This window comes from Zingiber officinale, chromosome 2B (genome assembly GCF_018446385.1).
Source record: "Zingiber officinale cultivar Zhangliang chromosome 2B, Zo_v1.1, whole genome shotgun sequence".
Lineage (NCBI taxonomy): Eukaryota > Viridiplantae > Streptophyta > Magnoliopsida > Zingiberales > Zingiberaceae > Zingiber > Zingiber officinale.
In genome coordinates, this window is record NC_055989.1 from 137,113,285 (window position 1) to 137,127,662 (window position 14,378).

At 36.3% G+C, this 14,378-nt stretch overlaps 1 protein-coding gene across 1 annotated transcript in view; it reads left to right on the forward strand.

The window, feature by feature from the left end:
- The window catches only part of LOC122047411 (probable enoyl-CoA hydratase 1, peroxisomal), a 33,366-nt gene extending 19,239 nt beyond the window's left edge, over positions 1–14,127 (forward strand). The window contains exons 2-3 of the mRNA XM_042608694.1: positions 13,261–13,543; positions 13,923–14,127. Coding sequence (XP_042464628.1) covers positions 13,261–13,543; positions 13,923–14,024 — 385 coding nt within the window. The 3' untranslated portion in view covers positions 14,025–14,127. The remainder of the gene's footprint in view (positions 1–13,260; positions 13,544–13,922) is intronic.
- The last annotated feature ends 251 nt before the right edge of the window (positions 14,128–14,378 follow it).

A 14,378-nucleotide genomic window follows, 5' to 3' on the forward strand; every position in this document is an offset into this window, starting at 1 on the left:
AGACAAAATGGATAGGCAAAAAGGCAAAGATGATAGAGAACTCAGGTTTTAAGTTATGGTACATAAGAAAGAATAAAACAAAAAATGGAGTGGGTATTGTGGTAGATAATTCGTTAAAAGAAGTTGTAAGAGTAGTTAGAAAGAGGATAGAATTATAGCTCTTAAAATAGTAGTGGCGAAAAATAATATGAACATAATTAGCATATATACACCTCAAGTAGGATTAGATAAAGATACCAAATCAAGATTTTGGGACGACCTAGATGAAGTATTACAAAATATTTCGTAAAATGAAATGATTTTCATAGGAAGCGATCTTAATGGACATGTCAGTGTGAAAAATGAGGAATATGAGAGGGTGTATGAAAGTTATGAGTTCGGAACAAAAAATGAAGAAGAGAAAACTTTATTGGATTTTATGATAGCATATGACCTTATACTAGCTAATACGTTTTTTAAGAAAAGTGAAGAACACTTGGTCACGTTCAAAAGTGGGAATAATAAATCCAAAATTGACTTTCTTATGGTTAGGAAGAATGATAGAAAAATTTATAAAGATTGCAAGATCATCCCTCTAAAAAGCTTAACTATCCAATATAAGTTAGTAGTGTTGGATATATGCCTCATAGTATCAATAGAAGGAAAATATACACGACTCATGGAATTAAATGGTGGAAGTTAAAGTATTGGAAGTAAAACATATTTAAGTAGAAGTACAAGCATTAGGTGAAATATATGATGACTTTACTATGACATGGGATAATATGGTATCAAAATTAAAAATAGTAGCCAAAGTATATGAGTGAGTCAAAGGGATATGTATCACCAAGTAAGAAATATTGGTTGTGGAATGAAAAAGTACAGGAGAAAGTGAAGGAAAAACGAACGATATAAGGAATTATATATTTGTGGACACTTGAGCAAAGGATCGTCTAATATTCTTTAGGAGGCTTAACTAAAAGATTATTAGTGGATTTTTGAAAAAAATTCAATTGATGTAATCACTCATGCATGTATGTTGCATGTTCTGGGAGGATTGCTAATACAATCTAACCAAGCAGGTGTGTTGCATGGTTTTGATGTTTGAATTATGTTCAAGTATTTGTTGTGATCTGATGTTATGTCAAATGTGCGGTAGCAGATAAACAAGAGATGTCGGATGCTAGGTAAATGGACATGGTGGAAGCCCTAATAGACATGGGATGTCGGATGCTAGGCAGATTCTTAGCAAGCGTGGGATGTTGGCTTCTAGGTGGAGTAATTGCAAGAAGGGTCTTAGCAAGGAAGACCTGGAGTGGTAAGACTCCAGGCACAGAAGTCCAGTTGGCATGGTAGTCTCCTGGCATTAGGTAAATCTCTAACCTGAAAGTTTTGAGATCATGTAATCTTGAGACGATCAACTCATACATGGGTTGAGTCATGGTGCCTTAGTTGACTAATACCGAGGTATAAATCTACGTTGCACAGGGAGAGTACAAACTCCGAATTTGAACAAGTTTGGTTTTATGGTATGAGATGATTGTGGGGACTATTCAAGTCGACTGATCGATACCACAAATGACTTGAGATTTATGGTTTGTATGTAGTTGACTGCTGTGCATGTACAGTTGACTGATGGAAACCATAGTATGTTTGAATTTGTGGTTTAGAATGAATGTGAGCTGAATGTTGAACCATTGACTCGGCAAGTCGATTAATGAATTTTGAAAGGGAAGAGATTGTTAAGCAGTTGACTAGGAGAGTCGACTGTTAACTTGTAGAAAGGAATGGAATGTTTGTAAGTCGACTCTGGAAGTCCACTCTTCAGCAACACAATCGATTGTAGGAGTACATAATTGATTGGAGACAGAATTAAAAGTTGATCTGTCTAATCTCAAAGATTTCTACATGCTATGAATTTAGCTAGATACGATAAGGTTAAAGTGATCAACTGATTGATGAAGTATGTTCAGTCAATTGATAGTAAAGTTATAAAAGATGTTGTCTCTGCTGCATTGCTCTATTGTTCTCTGTGCTAAAGTTCTTTGTGGTAAGGACCTTGATCTACATACAAGATTTTTTTATCCTTCTTCCGTTCTATAATTAAAAGGAAAGAATTGTGTCTTACAAATTCAGAGGATCTAGATCTCACTTTTGTAAATCTCTGTAAAGTATATTTTATTTAAATTTCATTAGTCTTTTGTGCTTAAACCTACATCTCTTGTGAAGATGTAAAACTGTTATATTGTAAGAGGTTTCTTCTACCTCTGCTGAGGCCCGAAAGAAGAAAGTGAATTTGCAGTGAGGATTATAGGATCGTGGAGTAGCAGCCTATGGGCTATGAATGACATTGAATCCTTGAGCCTTGTGTTTGTGGTGTGTCTATATTGGTGGTGCATTGCTTTGTTTATTTTTACTTCTTCCTACATCTCTTGTTAAGATGTAAAACTGTTATATTGTAAGCGGTTTCTTCTACCTCCGCTGAGGCCCGAAAGAAGAAAGTGAAATTTGTGGTGAGGACTATAGGATTGTGGAGTAGCAACCTAGGGGCTATGAACGACGTTAAAGCTTGTGTCTTGTGTTTATGGTGTGTCTATATTTGTGGTGCATTGCTTAGTTGTTTATTTTTACTTCTTCCATGTTTACTCAAAAAGTAACTCAAAGAATGAAGTTTGTAATTTGTGCTGTTCAATCCCCCCTCTATCATGCAATTGATCCAACCTATTCAAGTAAATATTGTCAGAAGGGTTTTTAGGAGGCTTGAGCAAAGGATTGTTAGGCCTCTATTGATAAGACTTGAGAAAGGAAATGATAGAGTGCTCTTTAGGGGGTAAGATTAAAATATCATTAGTGATAGGAGAAAACTAAATACAGGAATAATTTAATATCTATATGATCGAGCTCATATTAAATGCTCTTTGAATTGGGTAATTTATCAGGGACTCTTTGAGATTTAATTATTTTGGAGTTTGCTTAGAGGCTCTTGTATCTTATGAATGAAAACACTCAACAAGATTGAACTCATATTGGGTTTCTCTAAATAGGGTAATTTATCAGGGGGACTCTTTTGGATTTAAGTATTGGAATTTGCTTGGAGGTTTTTGTATCTTAGGGATGAGATCACTCATTAAGATAAAAATTTTGAAAGCATGTTGAGGTTTCTTAATAAAAATGTCTTAGGGACGAGATCACTCATTAAAATAAAATTTTGATAGCATGTTGAGGGTTTCGTAATAAAAATGTCTTAGGGATGAGATCACTCATTAAGATAAAAATTTGATAGCATTATGTGGGTTTCTTAATAAAAATAAGTTACAACGTACTCTTTTTGACTAATGATATGGGTTCAATTAAGAGTCTTTCCAGAGGACAAATTAATAAGAGGTAAGGAGCTGTCTAAAATGCCATTGGAGAGCTCTCTTAAGGTCAAGTTATCAAGAAATTCTTCTACAATCAAGACATGGAGAAGTTCTTGAAAGTCAAATTATTAGGGGATCTTCTAGGTTTAAGTCAATAGAGGAGTTTTCTTACATCATGTTATTATTGGGGCCTTTTAAGGTTGAATCTTGTGATTCACTTAAGCTTCATTAAGGTTAGGGAAACTATCAGTTTTGAATGTTGTTTTTAAATTTGATTCTATTTCTGGATATTTTCCTTTAAATAGAATTTGTGTATATTTGATTATGAATTTTTTATTTGTGTTCATGCAAAGATTTGTTTTCTATACTTTTTTTAAGCTAAAGGGCATACTCAATTATTAGATCATTACAATACACTTCCTATATTGTTGTATATGAAAATAGATTACCTTCTCTTTTAATTTCTGACCTAAATCTAATAAGTTATGATGGGCTTAATGCTACTATTCTATCACACTTAAGGATGATCGACTTTAATTATAAATTTTGTATATAGTTAAATGTGAAAGTGTGATGAGCCATATCTTTCTTTGAATTTACGACTTATTTAGCTAATGTTCAATAGGTTCTTGCGTATCATTCACTATTTGATGCTAGACAGGATAGCGATTATCTTGCGGACGGATGAGATAACAGAATTGAGAAGAAGACAAGAAGAGAAAACCAAGAGGACAAAGAGAAATCGTGTGGTTTTCCAAAAAAGAAAACTTTATTACTAATAGAGGGCTGAATCCTCATACAGCTAAACATGTGTTTATATAGATTTTAGACCCTAAGACTAAGAAAGGAAAGAAATCCTAATATATGGACCTCAATTCCAATTTTGTTGAGAAAGAAAAGAGATCTTTCCAAAAAATAAAATCTTTTGACAGAAATTAAAATTAACACAACAAGACATTGATATAGACAAACTAGGACTCATAATAGGAGAAATATCAAAAATATCCTAAATACCATAAAAATAAAAATTACTAAAAATAGTAATAAAATCTTTGAAGGCTCGGATAAGGGCCTAAACGGTGGATTTTGGGACCGAAACTTGGTGGTTATGGGTTCCCCCAAACAAATATAGATTTATGAATTTTGCACGTGTAACCACCGACAGTTTTATTCCAAGTCCTGAATCAAAAGTTATAACCCTTTGAAATTCAAGGGGTCATGTTAGGTTGGTCCCGTATCAATTTCTTCGAGTTGAAAAGAACTCGTCCTCGAGTTTAACCTCAACAGCATCCATCGAGTAAGGAGTGAAGTGCTTCATATTGAAGACATTAGACATCTTCAAATGACTAGGAAGGTGCAACTGTAGGTATTATCGTTGATCTTCTACAATATTTCACACGATCCAATCTTTCGATCCTTCAGCTTATTGTACTCGCTAACAGGGAAACGATCACGAGTTAAAATAGCCTAGACAAAATATTTTGTATTTGGTATTTCTATTCAAAATTGTCAATTTCACCTGCTCATGAATGCCTCGAAGATGCTCTGCCATCTTATTGTTTTAGGACTAAATTGTCTCACATGTGGAACAGGAGCTAAGTCCAGAACCCTAGATGAGTTCCACCCATAGACAATCTCAAAAGGACTCAATCATGTGATCTTGTTTCTTGATCTGTTCTTGGCAAATTCTGCTTGAGGTAATGTTAAATCCCACTACTTTGACTTAGTACTTGTCAAACATTTCAGAAGATTGCCCAAACTTTATTTCACTACCTTGGTCTGTTCATCTGTCTGGGGGTGGTTGACACTGCTAAAGTTTAACTACATTCCCAATTTTCCCTATAAACTCTTCTAAAAATTATTGATAAATTTGCTATCATGGTCGAAAGTCATGGGTTGAGGAACACTATACAAACGCACGACCTCCTTGAAATAAAGATGGGCAATACGGACATCCATAATCCTCCTGTAAGCTATAACATGTGCCATCTCTAAAAATCTGTCAACCACAACTAGAATAAAATATGAGGTTTATTGGGTGTGGGATAGCCCCAATACAAAATCCATGCTGACATCGAGCCAAAGAGCTTCAGGAATAGGTAAAGTCGTGTACAAGTCTGCATTGACAAGAATACCCTTAGACCGCTAGCATACAAAGCACTAATCTACAACTTGGGCCGATAAAAATCAACAGAGATAAGAACCAGTGTCTTGTCACGATCGAAGTGTCCTTCATTATGAAGTTCACTTATAATCCGTTGCCTTAGTGAACAATTCGGAACGCACAAGCCACGAAACATATAACTATTATGTCGAATAAAATCGTGACGAAGACTATCTTGCACCTCCTAGGATATCCTTCCGAACGAAGGATCCACTGTGTACATATATACAAAAACCTCAAAACCGGCAACCTTGGTACTCATGGTGGTAAGTAACGAAGAGCGACGGCTTAGACATCTGCTACACGATTGAGGCTTCCCGCTTAATGTCTCAACGTAAAAGTAAACTCCTACAAATAAGTCACCCGCTTGACATGCCACCTACTCAACTTGTGTTAGTCATTGATGTACTTTAAGGTTTCGTGATCAGTAAACAAGATGAATTCCCTTTGTGGCAGGTTGTGCCGTCAATGCTTCGAAGACTGAATAACGGCGTAGAGCTCTAAGTTGTAGGTAGAATAATTCTTCTTAGATTCAGATATCTTTTCGCTGAAGAAGGCAACCAAACACCCAGATTGGCCCAAATACCCCCTATCCCAATACTGGATGCATCACAGTTGACCTCGAACACTGGGTTAAAATCAGGTAGTGCCATAACGGGTGCTTTGGTCATTTTCTGCTTGACCAGTTGAAAACTAACCTTTTCTTATTTAGACCACTTGAAATCTCATATCCCTTGAGACACTTGTGATGGGAGTAATCATAGTGCTAAAATTTTTAATGAACCGACGGTAGAAAGAAGCCAAGCCGTAGAAACTTCTGACGTCTTTCAAGACCACTCCAAGATTGTGTCTATCTTTACTTGATCTGTGTGCACACCATCAATAGAAACAATAGAGCCAAGGAAGGTTACTGATGTATAAAGAAAAAATACTTCTTAATGACAAATAAGCAGTCTTTAGTTTTTCAAAAATAGCATGGAGGTAATTGAAGTGTGATGCCTATGTCGGACTGCAGATGAGAATGTCATCGAAGTAAACCACCACAAACTTTTCCATGAAAGACCGCAAAATCTGATGCATAAACCTCATGAATGTGCTAGGTGCATTGGACAGTCCAAAAGCATGACCATCCACTTATAAAGTCCATGTTGCGTATTGAATGTTGTCTTCCATTCATCTTCTGGTCTTATTATTTTATGGTGGTAACCGCTTTTGAGATCAATTTTTGAGAAAATCCTAGAACCTGATAGTTGATCCAATATATCGTCTAAGCGAGGAATTGGAAACCTATACTTCACTATAATCTTGTTGACTACTCACCTGTCAACACACATATGCCACGAGTCATCCTTTTTCGGCACTAGTAGAGCAGGAACGACATAGGGGCTCATGTTCTCACGGATGTGACCATTTTCTAGCAACTCCATCACCTAATGTTGTAATTCCTCAGCTTCCTTAGGACTGAGGCGATATGTTGGTCGATTAGGCAAACTCGATCCTGGAACAAGATCAATTTGATGTTAGATATCTCTATAGATAATAGCCTAGAAGGAAGATCCTCTGGCATCAACTCATAAAATCCACTAGCAACTGCTGCATTTTGGCTGGTGGCTTTGTGTTCGTGGCTTGGACATCACTCTGGTGCGGCAGCAAAGCATAGACAACATCGTCATGCTCCATCTCATCTAAAAACCTAGACATAGAAAGCAGATTAGTAGTTTTAGCTGCTGGAATTGAAGTGGTTCCTTTCCACCGTGGCGCCAACACAATCTTTTTTTCCTTGACGTGAAGGGTATGTGTATTCTCCCACCCATCACGAACAACACTGTGATCATACTGCCAAGGCTATCCCAATAATATATGATATGCATCCATGACTACCACATCACATCAAATACTATCAAAATATTTGTTAATTGAAAAAGGCACGAGACATCATCGGTTTACTATTATCTCAATGTCTTTATTCAGCTAGGATAACTTATATGGTTTAGAATGATGGTCCATTTTCAACTGTAATTTCTGGATAGCCTCGGCGGACAGTACGTTCTCACAACTGTCGCTGTTGATGATTATCTTGCAGACTTTGTCTGCGATGGTGCAGGTAGTGTGAAAAATATTGGTTCTTAACCAATTTTCCTTCGAATCTCCCTGGGGAGTCAGCAAATTCTTACGAAAGACCAATGTCTCTTGGCCGTCACCATAAATCACCTGGTTAGACGCATCATACACCGGGTCGCCAATTGCTTCGGTCCCTTTTTCCATGTCTTCCTCGATCAATAGATTTTTGCCTTTCTGTTTAGCAAGAGCAGGTTTCCTGCATCGGTTAGCGTTGTGTCCCTATTCGCCACAACAATAACACGTGATAGGAACATTAGGATTAACTTGTGAAGGCTACTGCGATATGGAACGTGAACCTTCAGGGCGAATTGATTGACTGTTTTAGTCGCCTCTCACCATTGGCTTCCGATTCTGTTGTTTTTCAACAACTAATGAGCTCTGGTAGGCTTCTAACACCGTCAAAAATGAATAAAGGTTGATGGTATCTTATAAGGGTTAACGCAACCCATCGTGCGACTGTCTGCTCCTTGTCTCGAATAGGTCGTTTCCAGCGGTCAGCTAGTGGAACTCATCCGTATATTCGTCGATCGATCTCGTGCCCTGTCTTAACGAGTGAAGTCGTTGAAACAGAGTTTGAGTATAACCGAAAGATAGGAAGTGACCCTTCAGCTTCATCTTCTCCCAACCATCTATTTTGGACTTGCCCTGTCTGTCTCGTGAACACCGCATCTATTCCCACCACGCCGATGCTCTCCCCTTAAGTCTGATGGCAATTATCTTCACTTTCATCCGATTTGGAACTTGTTTATACTCAAAAATTCGCTCCACTTCGTTCAACCAATCAACGAAACTACCCAAAAATTCAGGTAGTTCAACCCGAAAACCAAGGTCTTCATAAGGCTCCTCCCGAACATGGCGTTCCTGACTTGCAGTTTGACAGTAGTAAGGATTCTCGAAGGTTGACTCGGATCCTCGATCTGAAATCTCTTGACCTTCAAGATTTTACAGCGCCACCATTGCTGCCATCTACTCGGTTAACTTTTTAACTTACCTCCACAAATTCTCAATCGTCATCATACCTTGAACACTATGTCCACGGTGCTCGATTTCCTCAATCAAAACCTGCCTATTGTTGCGACCGCGAGCACGACCACGATCACTACCATTACGACCTTCCATTGGATCTGGCGCTTGAATTCGTTAATCGGACACTGTCGACTCTGACACCAACTGATGTCGAGCAGGATAACTATTATCCTGCAGGTGGATGAGACAATAGAATTGAGAAGACAAGAAGAGGAAACCAAGACGACAAAGAGAAATCTCGTGGTTTTTCAAAAAAGGAAACTTTGTTACTAATAAAGGAATGAATCCTTGTACAACTAAACATAGTCTTATATAGATTCTAAACCCTAAGATTAAGAAAGGAAAGAAATCCTAATATATGAACTTCAATTCCAATCTTGTAGAGAAAGAAAATAGATCTTTTCAGAAAAGGAAATGAAATTAACAGAATAGGAGATAATCTAGGACTCAAAAAAAAAAAAAAACCCTAAATACCATAAAAATGAAAATTACTAAAAATAGTAATAAAATCTTCGAAGACTCGGATTAGGGCCTAAATAGTGGAATTTAGGCCCGAAATTTGGCAGTTACGGTCCCTATAACAAATGTAGATCTCTGAATTCTGCACATGTGTCCATCGACGACAGACTTTGATTCCGAGTCCCGAGTCAAATGTTATGACCCTTTGAAGTTCAAAGGGTCATGTTGGGACCTTCAAAGGGTCATGTTGGGTTGGTCCTGTATCACCATTAGCCTAGACATATTGCTAATATTTCTTAGTGGATCCATAATGGCATAATTTGGCGAATCATACTTGTTTGATAGAAGGCATGTTAGAGTTATCTTCTATTTTAATTATCAAAAAGTATTTTTCTATTAAAAATCGGAACCTTTGCCCTAATATATCTAGGTTTACAATGCTTATTATTTTCCGGAATATGACATTAGCAGAGTTTTTTTAGACAGAATAATGTCAATGTGGGTAATAATTCTATGATGTTTAGGGATGTAAGTGTATCAAAGGTAATGTTCCTCAAAGTTATACGTATGACCTTTTCATAAATCTATGCTCGACTAGCATCTATATATCTGCTCTCTCATAATGGTGATGGTGATTTCTCTTAACTATGGTTTAAAATCTCGAGTCATACCGAGGTTTCAGTCTCGGATCGAAACGAACAGTTTCGGTATCATATCGTGTCATACTGATATAGTTTTGATATTTTTTAAATATAACATATATTAACTAAAAATAAAAAAAATTAATCTAAATATTTAAAATATATATATTAATGAGATAGTTTTATTAAAAAAAAAAGGACAGCCCGGTGCACGAAGCTCCCGCCATGCGGGGTCCCGGGGAAGGATCTATTGTACACAACCTTACCCTGTTTTTTTGCAAGAGGCTGTTTCCAGGATTCGAACCCGTGACTTTTTTGGTCACATGACAACTTTACCGTTGCGCCAAGGCTCCCCTTCATATAGTTTTATTAGACTTTAATTAAATTTATTTAAATTATCTCAATTATAGTTAGGAGTTGATTAAAATTATTAACTTATGTTATTTAATTAAATCTAAGTTAAAAACCTTACCCCTATTCCGCGTTGCCACGACAGCGAGAACGTGCGGTCCACGCGAAGAGTCTAGACATGTTCCTGGCCCGCGCAACTTGACTGCATCAGAGGTGTTTTTGTGCGGGTGCCAGTTCACTGGCAGAACAAGATGTTTCGCCCTTATCGGGCGAAATGACTCGAGATTTTAATTCATGCTCTTAACATGTTAATTTAATATATTAATGATACTTACAAAATGAGAGCATTATGGATAGTAAAGGAAACATGATGATTATGATTAGTAAATTAAATAATACTACTTGTATGGTTTTTTTACTAATTAAATAGGAAAAAGAGATAATGTACGATGATATTTTTATATTTTAAAAAGATTTTGATTATACTTACTAGTTTTGTAAGAGAAACTAATTAGATGAAAAATTTAAATTACCAATTAAATAAATTAAATTTCAAATAGAAAATGTAATTTACTTGAATTTTTTAGCCATGTGTTGAAATTACCACGAGGTTTGCATCTCAATTGGTATTGTATCACATGCTGCTCCTTTCTTCCTTACAATTTGTAATTAATGTTATATTAAATCAAATTAACCTCGTGTCCAATTCTTGGGTATTTCGAAGATATCATTTTATGGTAAACCTTGGAGCACATCTAACATTTATAATAGATTCAAAGGGGACTCCACAGACGACAATAGGAAGGTGTAACCTAGAGATGTCACTATGATCACTACAGCGAGTCTTAGTGGAGGTGGTGAAAACGACTTTGGTGTAGGCCGATTGGTGCTAGAGTGACCAATGACAATATTGTCAATACTAATATCGTTAGCGAGTTTGGAGGTGTTGATCATGCTAGTGGGAATTTGTTTATGGTGGAACATAGTTGTGAAGTGAGGTACACGCACTATGTGAAGGCCGAATATGAGAGCAATCACATCATTGGAGATGGTGTAACTTGCAATTGCGAGTACCAACAAAGATTCTGCTAGTAGGCGTCAGGGAGATTGGGAACAAGTGAAGTTTGTACACTGTCACACGATGATATATAGTAGGTGTCAGGGAGATTGGGAACAGAGGGCTTTCACTTGGTTTAATCTTGGTTCCTTAGAGGGCCATGATTATGGGAGGGGAGTCGCGGTTATTGATCTTAGTGATAAAAAAGAAGCACAAGCTAGATAATTTTGCACAATAGTTGCTTGCTAGGAGTTCCGATCTACGCTTCAAGGACGAGGGAAGCCTAGTCTATGGTGGTGGGAAAAACTTTAATTAAATAAGGTTGGTCAAATATAGACTTTATGCTTACACACATGCAAATTGTCAAATATAAACTTTAACTTAAAATGCATTGTAAAATCATTAAAATGTCATAGTTAGACCTCACCTATAAGCCTTTTAAGTTTTAACAACTACAACCTTCAGTGATCCACTAGAGGCTTGATAATAATAAGTTAATTAGTCAATCAAAATAATACACGTAAAAAAAAAATAAAACATGAAAAACACTTATGTTCATTGTGTTCTATATGATAACTACCATATCCCATTTTTTTTGATGATAACATATACTCAACTTTAGATGAAGGAAGAGTTTCTGAAATTCTGAAAGAAACCTGAGGTCATAATTTTCATGAGATAATCCATATCCCATAGCCCTAGTGCAGGCTCTACTATCTAAGAATGTATGTATATGGCCATGACTAGGAGCTAGACCTTCCTGGAAATCCTCATAAAAAATTACAATACAAGCGTACAATTAATATATGTTGCAATCGTTTTCACTTTTTAATGCTGTATGTGCTTTTTAGTGGAATTAGATTCAAATGTGACACAGATAAAAACTTAGTTGACTCTACACCTAATATAGAATATTACTAAGGTTCAAAATTTGAAAAATACCTCATTGATCATACAGTATGCTACGTTTTTTTCCCTCAAAAAAATTTTCACAAGCCATTTGGGCTTTTGGGAAGGTGAGCTTAATAATATGTTCACAAAATTACTAATATATTTAATTATCTTGAAAATGACATTAGACACTTTGAGATTCCTCGGATTGACTCTAAATTAGTTTCTTTCATTAAGATAATTTTTATTTTATTTCTGGTATCATTATTTTGTTAATTAATTTATATTTTATATAATAAATAAATTTTGATTGTCTTCATCTTTTCTATTTTTATCTGAGTAATCTTGACGAATGTCTCGAGATACATCCTCAGCATATGCCATGGCTTAAGGAGACCAAGCATGATTATTCTATTGAACATTCCGGTTGTGGCGATCTACACAATCAAATTATGAGTCAAATCTTATCCTTCTCTGAGGTTTAATTGGATTTGGTTGTCACTTCCATTTAAAGAGGAGCTCACCGTGCTCATTTGTATAAAACTGTAATTTCCTGTTTCTAAATCATTCTTCTGTTTACAGTTTCTGGGATTTGTGATGAATGGCTTACCATTTGCCACTGTAGAGGCATCAACTTCTGTTACATATGGTGTATAGATTTGGTTTTTCACTTGATAGTTCAGTATCTTGCCTTGAGATAGAAAAAAAATATATGATAAATCCAGTTAGCCTTATTGACTATTCCTGAAGTGACTGACCAAATCCTATGGAATTATCCCAATACCCACCGACCATCAGGGTAAATCGAGAAGTACGCCGGCGGGCAGCCCAAGAGCCCAGTATCCTTTGGTTATATGCTCCATTTAGAGGAAAAATTCATGCAAATACGCCATAGCTGGGGATCAAACCGTGGATACCTAGGTGACAACCTGGATGTCCTACCGCGATACCGTAGCGGACATCTTGCTTTAAGATAGAGATTGTTCACCTAGAGGTTGATTTTCCTTCTATATTTATTTTTGCTGTTATATTAAATCACTGCCTTACAAAATAGAAATGCTAGTACAGCTCTTGCTTCAACAGATGTAAACATTCATTCTTGGTAAATCCAACAAAATTCTAAATATTTTCTCATCTTTCACTATTGGCATGTATTCTTTTGCCGTGACTCACATTAGCAATTCAAGTTGCAAAATTGACACATTGTTTCAGGTTTGGAATATTTCCATCATGGGGCCTTTCGCAAAAACTTTCTCGTATCATTGGAATAAATAGAGCTCGTGAAGTATCACTTTCTTGCATGCTCATAACGGCTGAGATGGCTGAAAAGTGGGGCTTAGTCAACCATGTTGTGGAAAATGGTGAGGTTTTAAAGAAAGCCAAAGAAATTGCGCACGCCATTTTAAAAAACAACAGGGACATGGTCTTCAGGTACCGATCAGTTATTAATGATGGTTTCAAAATGGATTTGCGTCATGCTGGTTTGCTCGAAAAGGTGAGATCTGAAATGGTTCATACTCTCTGTTGGTCAATAGGATGCTAAATTTTAAAATTAATTGCAAATGGAATGCAAGTATTCTTTCATTGCCCTCATCTATTATGAATTGAGCTAAAAGAAGTATGCGTTGATGGTGTACCTTTGAGCATGACAACATGAAATTTGATATTATATGTTTATCTTGCCAGCAAATGTTGGATCAGAAAACTCATGCTCCACATATAGGACTTTCATTACACTTAATGAAGTTGCAGTTTCTCATCTTGCATAATTTTCACATGGTTATTTCGTAAAAGTAGTCACACCCACTTTAGTTGATGATTCAGCTATCTTGTTTCGGTTTCAATAATTCTATTTGTTTTGTCAAAAATTTCAGGAAAGGGCGCATAACTATTATGATGGCATGACCAAGGAACAGTTTTCAGCCATGCAGAAGTTTATACGAAATCGAAGTTCAAAGCCACCTTCAAAGCTTTAGATGTATTTTATGCTTTATGTACCATGCAATAACATGGCCATGCCATGAATAACGTGCATTTTAACTATAAACCTCTGGGCATACAAAGAAAAGGTTCACGGTCTGTCTGCTTTGCCTTTCTAGATTTATTCTTTGGTTTGATTAACGAAAATATCAGAAAGAGAGCAGTACCCATTGGAACTAAAAATTCAGAAAATCTGCTGCCTTTAACTCAGTGAAAATAATTTCAATGAAGCAGTGAAAATAGAAGAGACAAGAATGGAAAATCTGAAGCATAAGAGCTCTTCTTTTCGCTTCAAGATGGATGAGAGGCTTGAACATTTAAGATGATTAGGAGAAAGCGTTGTAGAAAAC